The 25,443-nt window shown below is 41.5% G+C and overlaps 1 protein-coding gene across 5 annotated transcripts in view; it reads right to left on the bottom strand.

Moving 5' to 3' along the window:
- IFT43 (intraflagellar transport 43) overlaps window positions 1–25,443 on the bottom strand; it is a 104,644-nt gene that overhangs the window by 57,667 nt on the left and 21,534 nt on the right. For 2 of the 5 annotated variants that reach the window (XM_049898676.1, XM_049898677.1), the window contains one exon: window positions 13,962–14,026. In XM_049898676.1, the coding sequence (XP_049754633.1) occupies window positions 13,962–14,026 (65 nt within the window). The other 3 variants (XM_049898674.1, XM_049898675.1, XM_049898673.1) reach the window with 3 other exon arrangements.

Genomic DNA, 25,443 nt, shown 5'->3' with positions numbered 1-25,443 from the left:
ATATATATATATATATACATATGTCAAGTGGTGATAAAGCAGAAGCTGGGGAACACAAATGTGATGAAGGGTGCCACTTTATATCAAGTGAGGTCATACAGGGCCTTTGAGTTTTAAGTGGACTGGGTGGGATGCCACCAAAGGGTTCTGAGCAGATAAATGATCTCACTTATGATTTATAAGGGTCACTCTGGCTAAGTGGGGTAAGACTAAGGGAGGCAAAGGTGAAAGGAGATTTCACCCAAGTCAATGCTGGAGATGACGGTGGCTGGAGGTGGGTGGTAGCCATGCAGATCACACATGTATTCCTAATGTAGACCTAACATAATTTGCTGACAGGTTGAACATGAGTTGAGATAAAGACACGAGTCCCAGATGATCCTAAAGTTTATGGTATAAGTAACTGGAAAGATGGAGTCATCATTTACCAAAGTCTAGGGAAGACTTTTGATGAAGCAGGTTAGGGGCTAGGGTAGAAGGGGAGGAAACTAAGAGGACTGGATGTTCAGGGGAAGGACTTGGCTGGAGATATAAATTTTGGAGTCATCAGTGTAGAGATGGCATTTAAAGCCCTGAGCCTGGGTTGAGATTACCCAAAGAGTGAGTGGATACAGCGAAGAAAAAATGTTCAAAGATAAGCCCTGGGCACTCCAACATCTAAGCGTGTCAGAGCTAGGCCACAGACTGAGAAGCCAAGCAAGTGAACATCCTGGGAAGTAACACATGAAAAGGAAAAGCATCTCTCTCCAAAAGGAAACTGATTTGATTTGGGAAAATCTTTACTATATTCATCAAGGAATAAGAGATAATCTTTTGCTCTCTAAGAAGTAGACATAGAATATGTGAGAGCTCCACATTTCAAAATAAATTCTAGGTGTTAGAAGCACTAAAATCTCTAAATAACTTAGAAAAAACAGGTTTCTCTATAAGATTCTCATTAGTATATGGGACCTACATTTCAAAGTCACCTTCTTGTTCTTAGTTAACACTAAAAATTAGTGTCATGATCTATAAAGAAAACAGTGTGGCACTGGCATCTGAACAAACAGACTATTGGAACAGGATAACAAACACATACAAAACTTTACAATATGATAAATGTAGCATGTGAAATCATGGGGAAAGATGGATATTTTTAATAAACAGTGCTGGGACAACAGCCCTTTATTAGAAACAAAACAAAAAAAAGCTGGATCCATACCTCATACCACACACCAGAATAAGTTCTACATGGATCAGAAATCTAAATACAAAAAAGAAAACGTACAAACACTAAAACAAAACACGGGTGAATTCAATCATAATCCTGTGCGTGGAAAAGCCTAATTCTGACTCAAAATTCAGAAGCAAATAAGAAACTGAAAAATATGACCACATAATTACGCTTTTATGTTGCCAGGCAAAAAAAAAAAAAAACCACCATGAAGCAGTCAAACAATAAATGACAAACTGAGAAAACATATTTGAACTTAGTTCACATAAAAAAAAATATATATATATATATATATGGCTAATTTCCCTGTATAGTCTGAATTGTTTCCCCAAAATATATTTTGAAATCCAAAGCCCTGTACCTGTGAATGTGACCCTGTTTGGAAATAAGGGTTTTTCTTTTGTTACGTTAATGAGGTCATAACCGAAGTTGGCTGGGTCTTAAACCTAGCCCCTTCTGAGAGGTGTCCTATAAAAGGAGAAAACAGACATGGAAAGACACGCACAGGGGGAAGAAACTATGTGAGGAACAGTCTATGCATTAAGAATGCCTAGGAACGCCTGGGGTTACCAACAAGGAGGGACCTTCCACTCCTTGGAAACCCTATGGGTCAGTTCTACTCTGCACTATAGGGGTCGCTATGAGTTAGAATTGACCGACGTCACCCAGCAACAAGTCTCCGACACTGTAAGACAATAAATTTCTTTAAAGCCACCCACTTTGTGGTATTTTGTTACTGTAGTCCTAGGAAACTAAGACACCCTCTTAACATTTAAACAGCTCTTAAAACTTAAGGGAAAAAAAAGTCTGAGAACTTAAGAATGGGCAGAAGACATAATAGTCAGTTAATAGAAAAATACATAAAGGGCCCTTAAATAATATGTTGCACTTTACTCATAATAAAGGAAAGGCTAATTAGAACCCTGAAATCTCATATCTCAGTTATCAGAATGGCAAATATTCCAAAGCATGAAGTACTACCAGCAAGGCTGCAAGGGAACAGACGCTGTCATACACTGCTGATGGAACACAAAATGGTAAAACTCTAGAGGAGAATTAAGCGCTATCTAACCAGACTACTGGAGAAGGACACCATGCTTGGTAGAGGGTCAGCGAAGAAGAGGAAGACCCTCAACAAGATGGACCGACACAGTGGCTACAACAATGGGCTCAAGCGTAACGACTGTGAGGATGGCGCAGGACTCGGCAGTGTTTCCTTCCGCTGTACATAGGGTCACTACGAATCGGAACCAACTTGACGGCACCTAACGCCACCATCAGGCTACATAGGCCATTACCCTTTGCCCCAACAAATCTACTTCTAGTTTACCCTAAAGAGGCATCTCTACAATATGCGCACATTGTCACTGCACCTTTTGGGGGTGGGAGGAATGTAGAGAGAGTATGTGGCAGGAAGAAGTTTGAGAAAAACTCTTCCCTTATTCAAGACAAAGCAGAAACATGGTTGCTTATCCTGGATGGCCCAAGAGTCATAAAAAAGTATGGCCCAAGAGTCATATAAGCACTCTAAAACCAAAACCCATTGCCGTCAATTCTGACTCAAAGCAGCACTACAGGACAGAGCAAAACTGCACGACAGGGTTTCCAAGGAGCTCCTGGTGGATTCGAACTGCCAACCTTTTGGTTAGTAGCCATAGCACTTAACCACTAAGCCACATAAGTGCTCTAAGCCATATGCATTCCCAGATGCTACAAAAACCCAAGAGGATCTCATTCATTCATTCTGCCAAGCTCTCAACATAAGGTTTTGAACACTTGTGATACTAAGGCTTTGGAAATCTGACAGGCCTAGGCTTAAGGCTTTAATGTAACTTGTGACTAAGAAAGAGTCCTAATATATAAAATAATCCTTGCTTTTTTTTACCTGGAATTATTCCTCCCTAACAGACCCTTTATCTGGAAGCATCTATACCACTGTAACATCCCAAAGCTCCTGCAACTTTTACAGTCACCCTCTGCCAGAATGCTGTGAGCAGCATTTGATCAAAGCCCCTCTGAGTTCAGAATGGAGGAGAGAAGCTGAACCATCGTCATTATAACAACAACAGCCAACATCTATCAAGTGCATCCCAAATGCTTCTCTCTTTTTTGGGGGGAGGGTCGCCATTAGTTGGGGGCCAACTCCACGGTGGCTAACAACAGTAACAAGATGGGCCAAGAACATTACCCGGATTTCCAGTCAGGGCTGGAAGAGAGCAGAATATGAGAGCTCTCAGCTGTCCTCTTTGGCATGAAGCAGCCAGACCTGGCGGATCTCGGGATAAGGAGGCTGCCTGGGTAGCCTGCAGCGGCCGGGACAAAGCTGTAAGGGTGATGGCCTCACAAAAAGGCAGTGACTGCTTGTGTGCTCGAGGACTTGTACACTTGGAAAGGACTTTGATTTTTCTGAGTTGAGGGACAGACAATTCTCAAAGTGGGTTTTTTTTCCTAATGAACTGTGGAACTGGATGACAATTTTTGTGCTTTTCCAGTGTAGCAAAAATTCCCCTAGACCAGTGCTTCTCAAATGTTAATGTACATACGAATCACCTAGGGATCTTGCCAAGTACAGATTCAACTGAGAAGGTCTGGAGCTGGTGCCTGTCTGTTTCTAACAAGCTCCTGCCCAGGTGATGCTGAGGTAGCAGCTCTGTGACACTGCTAGTCTTTGGGCCATACTTTCAGTAGCAAAGACCTAGAACCTACCTTGTGGCCTGGAACCATGGGAAGTGGCCTGGCTTGCTTTTGTTAAGGAGTCCCTGGGTGGTGCAAACAGTTACCACACTTAGTTGCTAACTGAAATATTAGAGGTTTGAGTCCACACAGAGGCACCTCCGTAGAAAGGCCTGGAGATTTACCTTAGAAAAATTAGCCATTGAAAACCCTATGGAGCAGAGTTGTACCCTGACACACACGGGGTTGCCATGGGTTAGAGTTGAGTCAAAGGCAGCTGGTTTTTTGTTGAAGGGACTAATTTTGTTTCAGCCATGATTGCACCCTCCAGTAACCATATTGTTTGCAGTGGTATTTTCTTCTCTCATCTTAAGTAGTCTAAGGAGATGTTGCCAGAAGGTCACTGTGTTCAATAATGCTCGTCTCTTTTTTAGGCACTTTTACAGGTATGAATTTATCTAATTCTCTCAACAATCCTTTGAAGTGCTATTTTCAACCCCATTGTACAGATGTGAATACTAAGGCTACAGAGGTTAAATCGCTTGCCCAAGGTGTCTTGGATATTAAGTACTATAGTCAGAATTCAAAGCCAGAGAGTCTGGCTCCAGAGCCTATGGCTTTCAACCACCACACTTTGCTACCTCTTAGCATGGAACTGCAAGAGATCAGTCTTTAAGTAAACTTGGAACAACTGGTCGTGAAAGAGTTGAAACGTTCCAGCTTCTCCAGTCTCCAGCTGCCTGCCTCTCCCACTTGCTTTCCGTTTCCTGCATCCGCACGGTTTTCTGTCTGTATCTAGCTTTGATAGCCTTGTAAGAAGTGCAAGCTTCTTCTCAACAAGGACCTAGGAGAGGACAGTGTGGTTATATTCATTTACAAGGAACTTTCCCCAGAGCCAACAGAAAGAGAGAGAGAGAAGGACCTCCTGTCACCAAGAAAGAAGAGCCAGGGGCAGAGTGCATCCTTTGCTCCTGGGGTCCCTGTGCTGAGAAGCTCCTAGACCCAGGGGAAGACTGATGCTAGGATACAAGGAGATCTCCAAGGAATGCGAGGCCCACAGATGCTGAGAGGAATACAAGAACCTTCCTCCTAAACTGTGAGCTGACAGAGAAAGCCTTCCCCTAGAGCTGGCACCCTGAATTTAGACTTCTAGCCTCCTAAGAGTGAGAGAATAAATTTGCTTGTTAAAGCCATCCACTTGTGGTATTTCTGTTATAGCAGCACTAGGTAACTAAGAAGACTGCCACCGAAAAAGAAGAGCTGGGAGCAGTGCGCATCCTTTGGACCTGGGGTCCCCACACTGAGAACCTCCTGGACCCAGAGGAAGATTGATGCCAAGATACATGGAGCTCTCCAAGGAACACCAGGGCCACAGCTGTTGAAAGGAGATATGGGCCCTCTCCCAGAGCCAACGGAAAGAGAAAGACTTCCCTTAGAACTGGGGCCCTGATTTCTGACTTTTAGCCTCCTAAACTGTGAGAGAATAAATTTGTTTGCTAAAACCATCCAATTGTGGTTTTTTGTTATAGCAACACTAGGTAACTAAGACAGGCTGGGGAGACTGAAAACAGAAGCTGCATTCCTGTCATATTCATCGTTTCTTTTATCCTGCACCCACCCCATAGAGAACATCATTGTGTCCATCTCAGGAGCTCAGCGATGGTAAACACCTTGTCCAACATCATCCAACTAGGAGAGAAGTGAATCTGCAGCCAGTCATTTTCCACTGCCCTACACCACCTCCCTTTTCACTTAACTGTACCTACGCAGTTTAAAAAGTGCCATCCCGTACACTGTAACATTAGGTCTTCTCAGGAACTCTATGAGGTAAAATGATAATGCTGGATGATCAAGGTTACCAATATTCATGTGCGGTTACAGCACTGGTTTAAGGTAAACACAAGATTATCAGCTACTCAAGTGATGGCACATCTGTTCCGTTCTTCTTCGTGGATGAATAATCTATGTCCAGAAGAGGGCTTACTGCAGAGTTCAGCAGCAGTTATTCAGAGTCAACTCCATTCTGTTCAGAAAATTACTTAAAAAAAAACAGGAATGCCACAACATGGAGGGACCTTGCAAATTTTATGCTAAGTGAAAGAAGCCAGTCCCAAAGGACCATGTCATCATATGATTCCATTTTTATGAAATGTCTAGAGCAGGCAAGTCCATAAAGACAGAGAGTAGACTGGTGGCTGCCTAGGGGTAGAGAAGTTGTGAGGAGTGGGGTAGGGACTAACTGCTAATGGTTTGTTGAAGTTAGCTGTCACAGTCAGCCTCCAACTCATGAACACCAGATGGGCACTCCATAGCTTCTTCATTAGCTGATTTTCAGAAGCTGATCACTAGGCCTTTCTTCTGAGGCATCTCTGGGTAGGCTCAAGCTTCCAACATTTCAGTTAGCAGTCTGTACCACCCAGGGACTCCCTGGTATTTAGAAGTACTTGATAAATGTTAGCCACTCCTATTATCACCATTGTGTGAAGGAAGTCACCAAGCTATATACAGAGAATCCCAAATGGAGCCCTCCACCCTCCAAAAAGGGAGCCTAAACCTGACAACCATGACTAAGTATTACTGTAATGACAGAAGGGTGAGCCTTTCCCTGGCTAGTTTATTACACATCTTCCTAGGCTATAGGTAATAAACGCAAATGCATACACAGAGACCAGGCAGGGAAGGAAATTAGCTACAGGAGAAAACTAAGCCTGCCAGACTGTGGTAAGTAAAAGAATGTATACTTCATTTAGAGGTAATAATAATGCTTAGCTACAGCTGCTAACCAAAAGGTTGGCAGTTCAAATCCACCAGGCGCTCCTTGAAAACTCTATGGGGCAGTTCTACTGTGTCCCTATAGGGTTGCTATGAGTTGGAATTGACTCGACAACAAGTTAAGACCAGGTGATCTGTATTTATATAAATACACAGGCTCAATGCTAGCTAAGGTTCAGATTTTGAAAGAGGATAATCTGGCTATTTTTTATGTACTTTCTGCATTTTAAATTTCATTTTACTTGTTGGATCCACAATCAAAACCCATGAAAGCAGCAGTCAAGAAATCCAATGACACATTGCACTGACAAATCTGCTGCAAAAGACCTCTTTAAAGTATTAAAAAGCAATGACGTCACTTTAAGGACTAAGGTGCGCCTGACCCAAGCCATGGTGTTATCAATCACCTTGTATGCATGGGAAAGCTGGACAATGAATAAGGGAGACTGAAGAACTGACACATTCAAATTACAGTTGTGGCGAAGAATACTGAATATACCATGGACTGTCAGAAGAACGAACAAATCTGTCTTGGAAGAAGTACAGCAAGAGTGCTCCTTATAAGCGAGGATGGTGAGACTCTGTCTCACATACTTTGGAGATGTTACCAGGAGGGATCAGTGGCTGGAGAAGGACATCATACTTGGTAAAGCAGAGGGTCAAAAAAAAGAGACCCTCAATGAAATCGATTGACACATGGCTACGACAATGAGCTCAAGCACAACGACGACTGTGAGGATGGTGAAGGACCGGGCAGTGTTTTGTTCTGTTGTGCACAGGGTCACTATGAGTTAGGACCGACTTGACAGTACCTAACAACAATAACAAATTTTAAATGTGAGAATTAATTTCGATATTTTTTAAGACACTATAAAAGACAAACCAAATAACCCGGGCATAGATTTAGCTGGCAGGTCACCAGTTTGTGACCTCTGCTCTATTTGATTCTCTTTGCTCTAAATTCTTTGTCTACCCCAAAACTTCAAAATAATAAATTTTGGGTTTTTAAGTACTCTAAAGAACAGAAAAGTATTCTCTTTTCCAATCACTATAAAAGATGCATGTCCCATTGAAAAATAGTTGCTGATTCATGACAATCTTTCATGAGTCTGGTGAGCATGAATAAGTCCTTAACAGCTGGAGGGAAAAGACAAAAATCAGGTTTATAGATTTAAAAAGCAGAAAATCAAACTCTGAACCACTGACCCCTGTGGTATCTTTTTAATGTTATCCTACTTCAATAGTTTTAGATGAAGCTTTTTCATAATAAAATGAAATAGTCAATAATAATACCCTCTAGCCACATAACCCAATTCTCTTTGGCAGGCACAGCACACAAAGGAATAACTCAATGAATTTCTCAGAATTCCTAGATTTAGAGTCTAATAAATCAAGCCAAAGATTTATTTTCATTTTTTATTATTATAAACATACATGTAAGAAAACATCTGCCATTTCAACAATCTTCACGCATAGAGTTAAATGACGTTAGTTATGTCCATCATGTTGTTTAACCATCACTCTTATTTGTTCCCAGACACTTCTGATACCTTTAACAGAAGCTCGGGGTCCCCTAAGCCCTGTGTATTCTTCCCCATGTCCTGCCCACCTGCCCTTGGTAAGCACTAAAAGACAAGGATTTTGCCATTTTAGAAGTTCTATTGCCATCCACTCCCCCCTAAAAAAAGTACTTCGTATAGCTTTCTTTTGTCTTTTTAATGACCTTTCATTTCCTTTGCATACGATGTCTTCCCTCAGTCATCAGTATTCAGTGCACCAAATCTGTTCTTGAGATGGTCTCTAAATTCAGGTGGGATGTATTCAGGGTTACACTTTGGCCTTCATGGACTTGCTCTGATTTTCTTCAGATTCACCTTGAACTTGCACACCAGCAATCGATGGTCTGTTCCGCAGTTGGCCCCTGGCTTTGTCTTGACTGATGTTAGTAAGCATTTCCACCGTGTTTTTCCACAAAAGTAGTCAATTTGTTCCCTGTGGAGTCCATCCGGTGAGGTCCATGTGTAGAGTCGTCGCTTGTGTTGTTGAAAAAAAGTATTTGCAATGAATAAGTCATTGGTCTTACAGAATTCTATCAAGCGATCTCCAGCGTCATTTCTATCACCAAGGCCAAATTTTCCAACTACTGGTCCTTCTTCTATGCTTCCAACTTGCGCGTTCCAATCACCAGTAATTATCAATGCATCTTTCTTGCACGTGTGATCAATTTCAGACTGTAGCATTGTGTAAAATTCTTCAATTTCTTCATCTTTGGCATTTGTGGTTGGTGCGTAAACTTGAATAATAGTTGTATTAACTGGTTTTCCTCGTAGACGAATGGATATTAACCTATCACTGACAGTGTTGTACTTCAGGAGACATTTTGAAATACTCCTTTTCATAATAAATGCAACACCATTCTCCTTCAATTTGTCATTCCCAGCATAGTAGACCATATGATTTTTGGATACCAACCGGCCAGTACCAGTCCATTCCAGCTCACTGATGCCTAGGATATCAATTCCCACACGTTCCATTTCATTTTTGACAACTTCCAGTTTTCCATCACTCATACTTCGTACATTCCATGTTCCGATTATTAACGGATATCCTGGAGGCTTTACTTCATCCGTGTCATTAAGGTTGGGTCTACTTTGAGTAGGAAGTTCTTCCCCAGTTGTATTTTGAGTACCTTCCAACCTAGGGGGCTCATCTTCCAGCACAGCACTAGCAACACAGGAAAGAAGGAAAAGACCAAAACGGATGTCAGAAGAGACTCTGAAACTTGCTCTTGCATAGAGTAGCTAAAGCAAATGGAAGGAATGGTGACATCAAAGAGGTAACACACAGAGGTAACACCAGGAGAGCCAGACCAGTCTAATATTCATCCTACTACATAAACTACATATTAAACCAACTGGTAGTTTTCAAAATGATATTTAAGACACACATTTTCCTTGAGACAAATCTCTCCAGTATTTAACTGGAATCAAATTCTACAGTATCTTAGTCAAAAGTCTCAGAATCATTAAAATGACCACTTTAGAAACAATGTATATTTTAACCAGTTGATTTGACAAAATAGTTAAAGTTAAGACAGTCCAAACAAAGGATTATCAAAAGCCAATTTACACTTAACTTTTCCTGGAGGATGACCAATCAAGTTGGGTTCTAGCCCAACAGAGATTTTCAAAAAATAGTATCTTGTGAAGTAAATATTTATAATATGGAAAAAACTACCCTTTCATCTTAGAGATAAATTGTTTACTTAAAATATAACTGTACCCATTTAACAAGCTGCAGCAAAACAGAAGGCACACGCTGTAATTTTAAAGCACACAAAAACTGCAATCTAACCACAGAAAAGGCATCACATCACATTCAGCTCTACTGTGCACACCAGCAATATTCTAACATTACACTGGGTCAAGGGTTAAATGCAGTGTTTTTCCAGGTATGGCCCACAGACCATTAGCACCTGTGATTCTTGTTAAAATGCACCTCACCCACTTACCACCCACTGCCATTAAGTCCAGTGACCCCGTAGGGTTTTCCAAGGCTGTAAATCTCTATGGAAGCAGATTGCCACATCTTTCTCCTATGGAGCCACCTTTCAGTTAGCAGTTCATCACTTTAACCACTGCACCACCAAGCCTCCTTAAAATGTACCTCAGGCCCACTAAATACAAAGCTCTGAAGGAGGAACTCAGAAATCTGCATTTTTTAACACCTTCCAAGGTTTCCCACTGCGGTCCAGTTGATTCCTGCAACTTTATAGGACAGAGTAGACTCCAAGGTTGTAAATCTTTACAGAAGCAGACTTCCCCTATGGGTTTGAAAAAAATGAACTTTCTGGTAGCAGCTGTGCACTTAACCACTGCGCCACCAAGGCACCTTCTTCCAGGGTTAGCACACTTAAATTTGAAAGACATTGGTTGAAGGGTTAGGCCAATAAGGACAATCAAGAGTAAAATGGAAATACTTAAAGACTAATATATTCAGAGAGATCAATCATCTACAAAGTGGTCAGTAAACTGGCCATAGAAAAGCATCAAAGCATCCCCTTTCTTCCTCACTAGTAACTTAGTATCAAAAGCTTGATGAGGAAGTGTAGCTTTGGCCTGGCAGGAAGGCAGACAGCATAAGAACAAATGGAAAATTCCTAAAGGTTGTGGAAGAATCAAAATGTTTCCCTAAAACTGCACATACTGAAAATGAACCATCAAATGCTTATAATTTCTTTTGCTTTGAGTACTTCTTCAACACTTTATGGTTGATTACAGGAATGGTTTTTCGTCAGTCAATTCATCAGTCTTTCAGCTTGATTTTGCCCACTTGGTTTCCTAGAGTACATTGACCACTTCACAAAATTCTGTTATTACTTCTTACTCTTAGGTATTCTTTTAATCATCTAGCTGTTTATTGCTGTTGTCAGCTGCTGTCAAGTCAGTCTGATTCTGACTCATGGCGACCCCGTGTGTGCACAGCAGAACTGCTCCATAGGGTATGCAAGGCTTTTGGAAGTAGATCTCCAGGCCTGTCTTTGGAGATGCCTCTGGGTGGGTTTGAACTGCCAATTTTGGCTAGTAGTCAAGTGCTCAACCGTTTGCATTTAAGTTTAATGCCTTCTAAATTAGAACTATAAGAAAGAAAATGCTGAACTGGTTTAAGTATCATACATATAAGGCTTAGATTCCTATTACCATATACCGTGCTGTACATCCATGTAATTGCACCATAAGCCTTGGCAGCCATCTTGAAAATAATGCTGGGCTCACAAGGGAGATCCACAGAGAGCACTGTAAGTAAACTGTACATTCCCATCAGTAATCCTGCAAACAATTTAAGGAGAAATCCAAAAAATGTTGTTTGTAGCTTAACCTTCAAATATAAGAACAATGTTTTAAGGCCACTTTAAAATAAGCCACAGCCAAGCCTTTAATAAAAATTGGTGTAATTCGTATGATTTTGGGGACAAGGAATTAGGAGAAACAAAAACTGAGGAAGAAGAATGACAATTTTTTTCCAGATACATGTTACTTACTCCATGAACAAGTAAAAGCAACCCTTCTTATTGTCAAAGCAGTCCTAATATAAATTTTATCCAAGGTATTCAAAAGCCAGCCAATACTGAAATGTTAAACAAAGGTAGTAAAACCTTACAATAAGGAACAAAAAATCTCATACACTCAACATGTCAAATTATGTTAATTCGAACAGTCTGCCATAACTGTTAAGGTAGAGCAAATTTATCCTGATTTCCGTTTAAACTGCTTTGTGCGATAATGAAGCCTTTGAAGTTAGCCTAGATTAATATGTAGTTACAAACAGAGAAAATCTCTAGATTCACTAATCCCTTAAGTCTTCAAATAAAACGAAAATCGTGCTAACAATACACCAGTGGTACCAACCGCCCTTCAGAGCATCACCATGCACCTGCTGTTACTGTTGTTTGTTGCCCTCGAGTTGGTTTCGACTCACAGAGCCCTTGTTGTAACAAAACACTGCCCAGTCCTGCATCATCCTCAGTCTTTGGTATGTTTGAGCCTATTGTTGCAACTATCACGTCAATTCACCTCACTGAGGATTTCCCTCTTTTTCGCTGACCCTCTACCAAACATGATGTCTCTTTCTAGCGGCTGGTGTTTCCTGATCACGTGCCCAAGCTAAGCAAGACACCATCCTCACTCCTAATGAACATCCTGGCTGTACTTCCTCCAAGACAGGTTTGTTAGTTCTTCTTGCAGTCCACGGTATATTCCATATTCTCTGACAACACCACAATTTGAATATGTCAATTCTACTTCAGTCTTCCTTTTTCACTGTCCAGCTTCCGCTGCTGCACATCTTTCATTACTTCAGGCCACAGAGTATTCCCTTGCTCAGTTCAAACGACTGCCTCTTGGTCTATGTAAAGGTTCCCCATGAGCACAATTAAGTGTTCTGGAATTCCCATCCATAATTTGTTATGATTCACACAGTTGAATGCTTTCCCACAGGTAAACAACTTTCTGGTAATCTCTGTATTCAGCCAAGACTCATCTCATATTAGCAGTGGTATCTCTCATTCCACGTACTCTTCTGAGTCTGGCTTGAACTTCTGGCAGTTCCCTATAGATATCCAGCAGCAGCCTTTTTTTGAATCATCTTCAGCAAAAATTTGCTAGCATATGGTATTAATGATATTGTTCAATAATTTCTGCATTCCATTTGATTATCTTTCTTTGGAATGGGTACAAACATGGCTCTCTCGTAGCTAGTTGGCAGGTAGCTGTCCTCCAAATTTTCTGACATAGACAAGTAAGCACCGCTAGCGTTGCATCCATTTGTTGAAGTATTTCAATTAGTATTCCATCGATTTCCCGGAGCTTGTTTTTGCCAATGCCTTCAGTGCAACTTGAGCTTCTTCCTTCAGTACCAGCAGTTCTTCTTCATATGCCGCCTCTTGAAATGAACATCGGTCACTTCATTTTGGTACAGTGACTCTATGTATTCCTTCCATCTTCTTTTGATGCGTCCTCCATCATTCAATTTCTTGCCCGTAGAATTCTTCAGTATTGCAACTGTAGCCTTGAATGTTCTCTTCAGCTCCTTCAGCTTGAGAAATGCTGATCCTGTTCTTCTCTTTTGGTTTTCTAACTCCAAGTGTATGTACATTTTATTATAATACTTTACCATGTCTTCTTGAGACGGTTTTTGAAATCTTCTGTTCAGCTTCTACTTTGTTTCTCCTGTTCTCTTTTGCTATTGTGACATCCATTTTGGTCTCTTCCTTCTTTCCTGTCTTTTTAATGACCTTTTACTTTCTAGATCCACTAATTCCTTCAGTCAACAAGGAAAACAAAAATCACACTAACAATATACCAGCGGTATCAACCGCCCTTTGGAATATCACCATGTACTTAAAAAACATGCTTAAAACGATCCTAAGCCATGCAAAGCCTATAGATTGAACAGAAAACATGTGAGAGACAGGATAGAGGCTTCAGAGATGCCATCTCACCTGCTGATGAAACCACATCCCTTTCTTACACTGAACCATTTTACTGTCCCCAAACCTTCGCTGCTGACAGCTTTTTTTGTTCAGCTAAAGGGTATGAGGTTTCTTTTGTAGGTGGTAAAATGTTCTTAAATTGATCGTGGTAATGGTTAAGAAACTCTATGAATATACTAAAAACCGCTGAATATACACCTTACAAGAGCAAATTATATATGATTTCTATCTCAATAAGGCCATTATAAAACACCACCACCAGCACAGAAGCCAAGTCCCCAACCTCCACTCCCGCGAGCTGCTGGTACTCACTTTGAAGCCTTCATGGAATCGTCTGCCCAGCCTCCCTGCCGACGGGGTGGCTTTGGAGGAGGAGCCTGCAGAGAGAAGTCGAAATAACACCCTCAATCAACTTTTACCTTCAAACTGAGGTTAAGGTCACATCTAAACCGATATTCTGCCTGTTAAAACCTTTTGAATAAAGACACAGTAACCTGTCCAATATCCCATGAAAATCTAGGTGCTTTTACATCTGGTGGATGTATAAGTTGGCACAAGGTTTCTGGAGGTCAACTTGGCAATGTGTATTGAAAGTCTTAAAAACATTCATACTTTTTGAGTCAGCAATTGCAATCTCAGGAACTCATCCCAATGAAACACCGTATTTTTACGCAAATGATGTGTGCCTTCTGCGTTTGTTTGCCAGCCTCACCCTCCCCCTGCGAGGCACCCTCACAAGCAACGCCATGCCAATCCTCTTCCACACGTTACTGTAAAAAAAATTAGCATAGTAGGTTTACAAAAATACTGCATGGGGGAGGGTGCAACCAGTAAAAAAATGCAGATGACACATCATTATTTGCGTAAAAATAGGGTCGGGAAAAAAAAAATAGGGTAATCAGAGGAATATGTTATATTATAGTGAATAGTGAATAACTGGAAACAACCTAAATGACCAACAGTAAGGACATAAGCAAATTACAGAATAAACACATAAAAATACTATGCAATAATAAAAATTTGTTACAACAAACACAGGAAGTTTAACATATATTACTTTTTAAAAAACATGTTGCAAAACAGTAGGAACATGTTTCTGATTTTGTGAAAAGATCACTAATACATAATGTTGCTATTAGCTGCCACCAAGCTGGCCCTGACTCAGGGTGACCTAATGCTGCCCGGTCCTGTGCCATCCCTACAATTGATTCCAGATCAGGCAACGTCCCATTGTGATCCACAGGGTTTTCATTGGCTGATTTTCAGAAGTAGCTCGCCAGGCCTTTCTCCCTATTAGTTCATAGTATCTAGCGTTAACTGCTATGTGCGCATGGGGGGAATGGGACTCCAGTGATGAAGCTGTGGGCAATTTTTATTTTCCTTTATTGTGCCATTGTGCACTTTCCAAATATATATATTTTTTACATTCAACTTATATTACACCTTTATAAACAGAAAAGTAATAAAGACATAAGAAGGAGGCTCATTTAGATGGCAAACTAAATTGGTGTGTTAAAAATCTACTCAAATTAGCCCAAGACAGGAACCATTCCCAAAGCCAACTCTTCAGACAGGGATTGGACAGGACTATGGGATAGAAAACAGTACCGGTGAGGAGTAAGCTTCTTGGATCAAGAAGACACATGAGACTATGTGGGCAGCTCGAGATGAGAGGGCAGAGAGGGTCAGAAGCTGTCTGAATAGACACGAAAATAGTGGAAAGGAGTGTGTTCTTATTAGGGGGAGGGCAACTAGGAGTATATAAAAACCAAAAAAAAAACCAAACCCAGTGCCATCGAGTTGATTCCGACTCATAGCAACCCTACAGGACAGAGTAGAACTGCCCCACAGAGTTTCCACGGAGCGCCTGGCGGATTCAAATTGTCAACCCTTTGGTTAGCAGCTGTAGCACTTAGCCACCATGCCACCAGGGTTTCTAGGAGTATATAGCAAGGTGTATATAAATTTTTGTATGAGAGACTGACTTGATTCGCAAATTTTCACTTAAAGCACAATAAAAATTAAAAAAAATTGAAATTATTCAGGCAGGAAGCATTCATCTGCAGCGCATACTTTCAGAAATTCAAGTGCAGAAATTCTTGTCCAGTACAGCAATTAAAAATACCAGGGGAATACCAACTAATCCAGTGAGCCATTCTAGTGGGTAGAATAGCATTTTCAATTACGCAGTATTCTCCTAAAACTGGTTTTTAAAGTATCAAGTTTTTGATTTTTCCAAGACTTGCTATAATTACAATCATTGATCTCAGTCTAGAAGGTACCTTGATAAAGGGACTAAAACAGGTATTAGCAAAGTTTTTACTGTAAAGGTCCAAAAAAAACCAAAAACCTGTTTCCACCGAGCCGTTTTCGACTCAGCGACGCTATAGGACAGTGTAGAACTGCCATATAAAGTTTCAAAGGAGCACCTGGTGGATTCGAACTGCCGACCTGTTGGTTAGCAGCTATAGCACTTAACAGCTACGCCACCAGGGTTTCTATAAAGGGCCATGTAGTAAATATTTTCAGTTTTGTGGGCCATACAGTCTTTGTTGCAACTACTCAATTAGAATATTATAGAACAAACAGCCATAGACAATAAATGGGTGTGGTTGTGTTCCAATAAAACTTTATTTACAAGCAGCGGGTTAGTCTGTGCAATGTATCTGCTGGCCCCTGGACTAAAAGGCTGTTTCACTGCAACTGTCTTTTAATCTACTACTCAGATTATTTTGTAACTGTTTAAGAAATACTTTTGATATTTTTATTTTACACAAAGATACACTTTCTTTCCTGCTTCTCTAGTAGCACCTCAGCCTATCAAGGACACTTGTTTCCATGCTGGGCCTTTCTGCAGCGTGAGCCAGAGCCCTGCTGGAAATGACTGACTGAGAAGCAGCCAAGGCTTGGAATGTCTATCTCCAATTAACTCCTGGGAACGTGAACGGCACTTCAGGGGAGAGCACGACCTTTAGCTTTCTGTGCTGTTGCTGTTGTCAGGTGCCACTGAGTCAGTTCCAAAGCACAGCAACCTTATGTACAATGGAACAGAACACTGCCCAGTCCTGGGGCATCCTCATAATCATTTTTATGCCTGAGCCCATTGTTGGCAGCCACTGTGTCAATCCACCTCATTGAGGGCCTCCTCTTTTTTGTTGACCCTTTACATCACTTTACCAAGCACAATGTCCTTCTCCAGGGATTGGTCTCTCCTGATAACATATCCAAAGTATATGAGATGAAGTCTCACCATCCTTGTTTCCAAGGAACATTCTGACTGTACTTCTTCCAACAGGTTTGTTCGTTCTTCTGGCAGCCTATAGTATACTCAATATCCTTCACCAACACTACCACAATTCAAAGGTGTCAATTCTTCTTCGGTCTTCCTTATTCATTGTCTAGCTTTCACATGCATATGAGGCAACTGAGAATACCATGGCTTGGGTCAGGCGCACCTTAGTCCTCAAAGTGACATCTTTGCTTTTTAACACTTTAAAGTTAAAACATTTCCTATGCTAGAGGCAAGTACTAAAGTTATTTTGGGGCTCTGCATATCTCAGAAACAACAAAAATACAGAAGTGGAAACAAGCTATTGTGTGTCTCTAACAATAACAAGGGGGAAAGCCAGAGAAGGGAGATGTACTAAGTCAGAGATCCCACCATCGCTTCCCAGTCCACACACCCTCTTTTGGGGTACCTGGCACCCCAGCATCCTTGTCCCTAGACTGGAAGGGGAAGCTCCATATCCGAAGAACCCTCTTTCCTAAGACAAAGCTGATTGAAATGGGGGTATTCCAGTCTGACCCAATCTTAACTAGTCAGATTCTCTGTCCCAGGAATCTGGAGTTGAGGCACAGAGGCTAAGTTGTTCAGACAGGTCTGGGCACCAGGGCTATAAGAGTGAGTTGGAATCACAATGACCCAAAGCTACCACAAACCAAAGTTGTGTGTAAGCAAAAAGCAAGAACCTTGCACAGGGAGGCAGGCTGCAGAGAGACAATGATAAAGCAAGAAGGGTAAGAGCCCCATCTGTCTTGGTACTCAAAAAGCATTAGACAGGTAGACTCATGATCCACTCGTCCGTTAATACTTGTACGGCTCTTACCCTGAATAAGGCACTATGTTGGGAGGCTTGAAATTTTAAACAAAGGGAAGTGAGCTGAATCTTACTGGGTCCCCTTGAGGAGTACTCACCTGATGTCAATGGATATTTTAAACCTATCTGATCGGCACCCATCTTCCTTGTGGTGTAATAGGTAATACTTCTTTACTCAAGGATGGAGCCATCTGTGATAACGTGTGCTCAGAACCTGGAAGTCACATCTGAAGACTTTGGGAGTTGACGTAATATCGTAAAAACTAACAATTCATTACCTCACGGTCCTCTGGCCTTCTGTGTGAGCACCTTTCATTTCCCCCAAACAATGAGATCCCTGGAAGAGGGAGAGTTCTAAAGAAATCCTCTGAGCAACAAGAAGCAGGGGCTATAAAAGCCCTCCTTGCTTCCTACTGGGAGTCTTCACAAACCTCAGGAGAATGCTGAGGCAGGTGGGAGATGGAGAAGGCCAGGCAGAGCTCAGCTCTCTGCAAGGCAGGGACTGGACAAAGAGAGGGACAGGTCTACCTCTTGACTGGGAATCCTTACATTCATTATTTAGTAATGTGAGTCCAAGGATAAGAACTTTTTTTGTAAATACCATCTACTACAAGTCTTATGGTCGCATACAAATATCCTGTCTGGATGAGACAGATTAAATTAACCACTATTACCAAGAACTCAGCTTTGTTCCCTACATGGGAAGCTGGGCACAGTCCTCAGTGCATTAGGTGACAGTGAGAAAGTAGAAGATGCCATCCCTGCCCTCAAATGTTACCTCAGTTCAATGAGGCCGAGAAGAGGCAGAATTGGGGGTATGCTGAGTCTGTGTGAAATCCACGTGATTGGGCATCAGGCTTAGTTTGAAGTCTAAGAAGCCACATTAAGGTAGGGACTAGCCATCAGCAATGGAGAGTCAGAAGGAGGTACTGAGAGTCATCCCAGGGAGAGGCTGCTTGTAGAGGCCAAAGGGGGAGCTGAGGAGGAATCCCTTCAGCCATGGGGTAGTTCCACTGAATTCTGCAGTTTTCTTGTCACCTTGGTGGCTTTCATTGGGCTTTCTCCTGGCCCATCATTAAAACACTGCTCTGACAAGCATGCAAAGCTTGCAATACATAACTAAAGGTTAAACAGAACTGTACAGACTTGGGAAGTGCTGAGGAAAAAGAGAGGTCAAGGAAGTTTTGTGTAAAAAGCGGAGCTTGTCCTGGATTGAAAGGAAAAGGAAAAGCATTCCAGAAGTAACTGGATCCAAGGGTGTAATGAGGACAGGGATAGCAGATGCCACTTGGCCTGTAGCAAATGTTGCAAACTGAATATGTATCAGTAGGGGACCCTGGGGAAAATCTTTGGGGGTCTTAGCCACTCAGCATCTATGACTTTACAATGTAGGCCTTAAGTGTAAGCTGATGCAACCTGATTATAATGCAGCAGCTGGTAATTAGGTTAAAATAATCTGTTTGAAATACAAGCTGGTAACTGGCTTTTAGCAATGTAATCCAAAGGTCTGGTGGGCTGCTTTTGCATGGACAGCCCAGCCCCTGAATGCCTGGCTGCTCTTCCTAAGAGCTAGAAGGACACCTAGTTAGCCCCATTTCAAAAAGAGCTCCACAGCTCTCTCCCCAGGGCAATTTGAAACACAGGACACACACCCAGGCCAAACCTCTGTGGTGGTTTCTTTTAGGGCCAGCTGCCAAAACTGCTGTGCTTTCCCTTCCCTGAGGTGACAGATCAGATGCGGGGGGCCTACAGGGACCTGAATACCTCCCTAGCTCAGCAGTCAGTGCCCTAGTCCCTGTCTAGAGCAGTGAGAAGTTGTAACTGTTTAGTCAGGGATTTTCCCTTTGCTGCCCATCAGTCTGGGTAGGACAAGAGGAGACGTTAACGCTTGATTTATTTTTTTTCAAACCTTGTATGTTTGAGTGCTCTATGTCATGGTCTACTCACTAAAAACAAACAAACGAACAATTTATTCTTGCTCCATCCTTGAAACTAGAAACCTAATCTTTAGGCAGGCTCAGATGTCATGGCATTCTTTATCACGGAGCCCAGACTAACATCGGAATCCCCTCTGACCAAGCACTTAGGAAGACACTCCCAATCTGAGTTAGCACTTCGGAAGAAATCGATTTGCTATCCCTGCACTAGGGAAGAGAAAACAAAACAAAACAAAACCAGGTAAGAGAGAGAGATTAGAGCCCAAAAGACCTCAAGAGCCAGAAAAAAAGAGAAGGCTTGATCCTAGCATTTAGAAGTTCTGGTTTTTCTTCAAACTACTCTGCCTCTGAAATTCAGAGGCACGGCCCCAAGACATCAGCTGGGAAAATAATTTCCAATTTTGGCAGACTCACTGCCAGGTAGTATTACCCAAACTTGTTTTAAAAAAAGAGTCTTAAAATGTGCAACACCAAGAGGGACAGAAATAGAAACGGGTGACAGTAGTCCTTAGGCAGTGCATCCCTCACGTTCTCTCTTGAAAGCTGGTCACGTCTCTGAGTGTGGGAAATGAGCACAGCCTGCCAGGGGCTGCCGCCTGATGGACAGAGGGGGCAGGACCCCGCATAGCTCCTAAAGAGAAGCAAAAATGTGCTCGCTCCAAAAATAAACAGGGGGCAGGGATGACTGGGAGTAAAGAGTTGGAAGCACGTGACAGGCGGTTGCAGTCCTAAAATACCAGCTTTCTACAAAAAGGAGCCTGCAGAGAGCGGGAAATTCAGGAAACAGCCGCTTTATATGGTCTCATCCGAATGGGCCAGGATTCAACTCACTGGAATTACCATGTCAGAGGGAGCCATAAGGGCCAGACTTGTTTCTGATCTTTATATGGTTCCCCCAGATTCTTAAGATGCCAAAATAGAAAAGATGCTGCAGTGCCAAAAAAGGAGCCTTTTGAGTTTAGAAACTTCTCACACACTCTCTAAAGTCCTGGAGAAACCCCACAACATGAATCAGACCGTTTGTTGATGCCCACCTCTACCTTTAAGAGTCCTAAATCCAAACTGTACCCTGTTTAAAAAGCCAGTCTAAACACATAAATTCCCAACAGGGGGGACACTTAGTTAAGCAAGATACATAGCAAGCCTCACGTTTATTCATCTCCCAGCTTCCTGGGGCAATACAGTTTCCACTTTCAAACCTTGATCACTGGCTGGAAACAAGTTCTTCCCTTCCTTTCCCTGGCAACCTGAAAGAAGGTTCAAGAAAGTAGAGGAGAGAAAATATGGTACACAGCAGCAGGTGGTCGCTATTCCTCGCCTGTCCTCCATGTGTAGTTCTGTCTCTGCCAATTTTTTCCTCCAGAAGTCTGCCTTAACCTTGAGTCTGAAAACTAATTCATAACAGACCCAGTGGATTTACGGTCAGTGGAAGGTAACAGAGCATCCAAGCTCATAACTGAACCCCTATGAGTAAACATTGTTCCTTCAGTGAAAATGGACATATTGAAATGCAAATACTATTTTAAGTACAGAAACAAAACCCTGAATCATCAATGAATGCTAAAGCCATGAGGTGAAAGACTGACTGATGGGAGGAACTGGAGATTCTAAACAGTCCCAAAGAACCTCCCCGTTACATACTGGCTGGAAGGGGGAAAATGTGCTCCTGATGCAATGCCTCATGAAGCACACGGTGCCACCCAGGAAAAAGTCCTTTAAAACGTTCAACCTGAATCTAATCAAGTCTTCTGGTGTGATTTCCACTTTAAAGGAAATCAGGGGAAAGTGAAGTAAGTTAAAAGACAAGAAGGAAGAATCAGACAAACCTAGAAGGTGGGACACTCTATAAAACTGGCTGAATCTCTTAAAAAAGTCAGTGACATTTAAAGGGGCAAAGGAGAGGGGTAGGCGACTACTCTAAATTCAAAGACTTAAGAGAGATAAATAAATGCAATGCTGTGGTCTTTGACTGGATCCTTATTTGAAAAAATTAGCTATAAAAGACATTTTGGAGATAACTGGGGAGACTGGATATGGATTGGGTACTAAATGATGTTAGGACATTATTATCAATTTTGTTAGGTGTGGAATTGTGGTTTTCCAGGAAAACGTTATTTTTTAGAGCTATATGCTACAGTATTTAAGTGACCTGTCAGAATATCTATAATTCGCTTTGAAACAATTCAGCAAAAAATATACCTATAACAATATTTTAAAAATATTTTATAAGTTATAATTTAAGCAAATAAGGCAAAATGTTAGTAACAGTTGAATCTAGGTAGTACACGTACATTTTTCATTATACTATTCTTTCTAATTTTCTGGATGTTTTAAATTGCACTAAAGAGTTAAAACAAAAAAACTGGATTATTGCTTACAGATCACTGAGTTTCCGTTTACAGTGATAGAAAATTCCTACTGATTAAGGGTAATACTTGCACAGTCAATTAATGTAATTGATGTCAGTAAGTTCCACACCTGTAAAAAGTTGAATTGGCAAATGCTGTGTGATAGATACATTTACAACAACAAAAAAAAGAGCAGCTGTGAAGGCTGCTTATGTACAAACACCTCGTAGGATTTGGTTACTTGGTGTGGAGGTTTAGGGTCATTGTTTCATGGAGGATCCCAGTTAACTGGGCTAGTATCATGCTTAGTGCTTCTGTTCTACCTCCTAGCTCCTTGTGTAGCATCTGGGGTCTTAAAAGCTTGTAAGTGGCCACTCACGGTTCAACAATTGGTCTCTATTCACCTGGAGCAACAGAGGAAGAAGGAGAGTCAAGAGTAGGAGAGGAAATGTAATGTGTGGCTGATTGCCTCCATGAACAACTGCCTCCTTTGCCATGAGACCAGAAGAACTGGTGGTGCATGGCTACCACTGCTGATTGTTCTGAACAAAGATTCTATAGAGATATCCTGATCAAAAGAGGGGAAATGCAGAACAGGATTTCAAATTTTCGAGGAATCCAGAATTTCTGGAACCATAGAGCTCTGAGATAATCTTTAAACCTTAGACCAAAAACATCCCCTGAATTCTTCTTTAAACCAAACAATAGTTTAGCTTAATTAGTAAAGAATGTCTGCCTTGAGCATTGCACCCTTTTAAAGAACTATCTATATGAGATCAAACTGACAACAGCAACTGGAAAAGTTAGACAGAAAGCTTAGGGGGTAGTGAGTTTAAGTTAACAGGTGTGGAAAAAATTCAGAAAACGAGGATAAGAATGGTTGCACAATCTGAAGAATGTAATCAATGTCACTGAATTGCAAATGCAGAATTGTTGAATTGGTGTATGTTCTGCTGTGTGTATTTTTCAACAAAAAGAAAATAATTTTTAAAAAAAGAAATTACAAGTGTTATGGGTTGAATTGTGTCCCCCAAAAGTGCGTGTCAACTTGGCTAGGCCATGAGTCCCAGTATTGTGTGATTAGCCACCATTTTATCATCTGATGTGATTTTCCTATTGTTGTAAATCTTACTTCTATGATGTTAATGAGGCAGGACTCAATCTACAGGATTGGGTTGTATTTTGGGTCAATCTCTTTTGAGATATAAAAGAGAGAAGTGAGCAGAGGAACATGAGGACCTCATACCACCAAGAAGTCAGTGCCAGGAGCAGAGTGCATCCTTAGGACCCAGGGTCCCTGCACTGAGAAGCTCCTAGATCAGGAGATTGATGACAAGGACCTTCCCCCAGAGCTGAGAGAGAGAGAGAAAGCTTTCCCCTGGAGCTGGCACCCTGAATTCAGACTTCTAGCCTCCTCAACTGTGAGAAAAATAAATTTCTCTTTGTTAAAGCCATCCACTTGTGGTATTTCTGTCACAGCAGCACTAGATAACTAAGACAAAAGTATTAAGTTTAGGCCAACAAAAGAGAAAAGAGCTAGGACTGATGAGGAGGAGAGCACCCTATGAGGGTTGTGTATCAATATACGTGCTTAATAACAAACTATGCTGAACAGGAACAGAGACACCCTCCACTTAATGACTGGGAATTCCTAACAACCTGAGGACCTGAAAACAACTCTGCACCCAAAACGCTGGGTCTTAAGATCCTTTCCAGGACTAGAAGTGATGGGAAATGTGCTTCTAAATAAAAGTTATCTCCTCTTCATCCCCCCTCATTACTATGGATTTGGATTTTACTGGGTGTATATGTAAATATGGAATTTGAGTAAGGAAAAAACATGGTGGAAAGAACAATAGACTAGACACCAAGTAACCTCGTGTCTACCACACTAGCTCCATGATCCTGGGTTTTTCCATTTCTATAATTTTGTGATGCTAGACTCTGTGTAGTGTTTTGAAATCAGGGAGAGGGTACCCCGGGAAAAAGATATAAATGATAACATGGAGCATTTATCATCAATTTGAGCTGGTACAAAGGGAGTGGAGACAAAAACAAAGACAAGACAAGGCTACACAGAGAAATGAGAATATGCCATGAAGTCTTGATTGTGGTGAGTAAACTCACCAAGGTAATGAGAAAGAAAACATTAGCTAACTCATAATTGATAACAGTAATAATAGCCGCCAACATCTGTTGAGGGTTTCCTACACACCAAAGCTTTAGGAGTATTATTTTTCTTAATCCTAGTGACCTATGAACTGGGCACAACTATAAATCAAATTTACAGATGAGGAAACTGAGACTTAGATTAACCCACCTACAACCATTCTATCTGTAGGTAATGGAGAACAAGAATTCAAATCCGGGTCTGTCTGACACCAAAGTCTTGCACCAAACCAGACGATACACAACTTCCTAGATACTGAGTGCATGTCAGCTAGAACAGGCTTCAAAGGACAGAGGAGCTAAAGAAATGCATATGTCTGGGCAGAAAAAAAAAAGTGAACAAGAACAAGAGACACTAGATCAATGACATCTAACTCGATATTAAAGATGAGATCTGGGAAGACCAAACTGAAAGAACTCTGTCTCCTTCATTTATTTCCTGGGCACAAAGTAAGATGTATCTATTAATGATAAATATGCCCAATAACATCACAGGAGGATAAGAAGGTACCGTGGTCTAATCCTTGCCTCTCTACTGAGGCAAGCTATGGCTTAGACTGAAGGAATTGGGAAGGGATAAGGGCAACGTCAGGATTAAAAAGTGATGCCAAAAATAAACTGTAACAGCTTGAGTGCCGTGCCAAACTGTTAAGCTGACATCGATATAAATCTTTGTACTTGGAAAGCAGCTGCATGCCACGAGATATTCTCTTCATACCATGGTGTAGATCTGAAGAACGAGAGACTAAATGGAGGGGAAAAGTGAGTTTGTCAGAATGAAGTAAAGGGGAAAAGCTATAGCCTTAAAAAGAGAAGGGCAATGATGAGGGAGAGTGGAGGCAAGGATGGTCCTGAGTTCAAGTCCCAGCTCTGTTACGTTCTAGCTAGGTAGCCTGGGTAACCCTCCTTTTCTTCATGAGCCCCTTGTAGATGTACTGCACACGTAAGAGACAATCTCTGGCACAGAGCAGACACTTAATAAATGGTGGTGATAGTTGCTATTGTATTAGTTCTCAGATATAATACTACTAACGAAATGTAGATCTGGAGAAGTCCCTAATGTGTACGGTTCAAACAGTGGGAAATTTTTGGTAATCAAATATTGTAGGGCCTTTTATTTGGGCCTGCCTCACACATGTTTCCCTCCAGGGATTTGATTCTTATCTATTCCAGCTTCCCTGAAGAGACAGCAATTCTTAAAAGTTGCCTGAATCTAGAAGAGGACACCAAAGCTCAGTTGCTC

Source organism: Elephas maximus, chromosome 10 (assembly GCF_024166365.1).
Source record: "Elephas maximus indicus isolate mEleMax1 chromosome 10, mEleMax1 primary haplotype, whole genome shotgun sequence".
NCBI classification, from domain to species: Eukaryota; Metazoa; Chordata; class Mammalia; order Proboscidea; family Elephantidae; genus Elephas; species Elephas maximus.
This window is presented reverse-complemented; position numbering and strand designations above follow the sequence as displayed.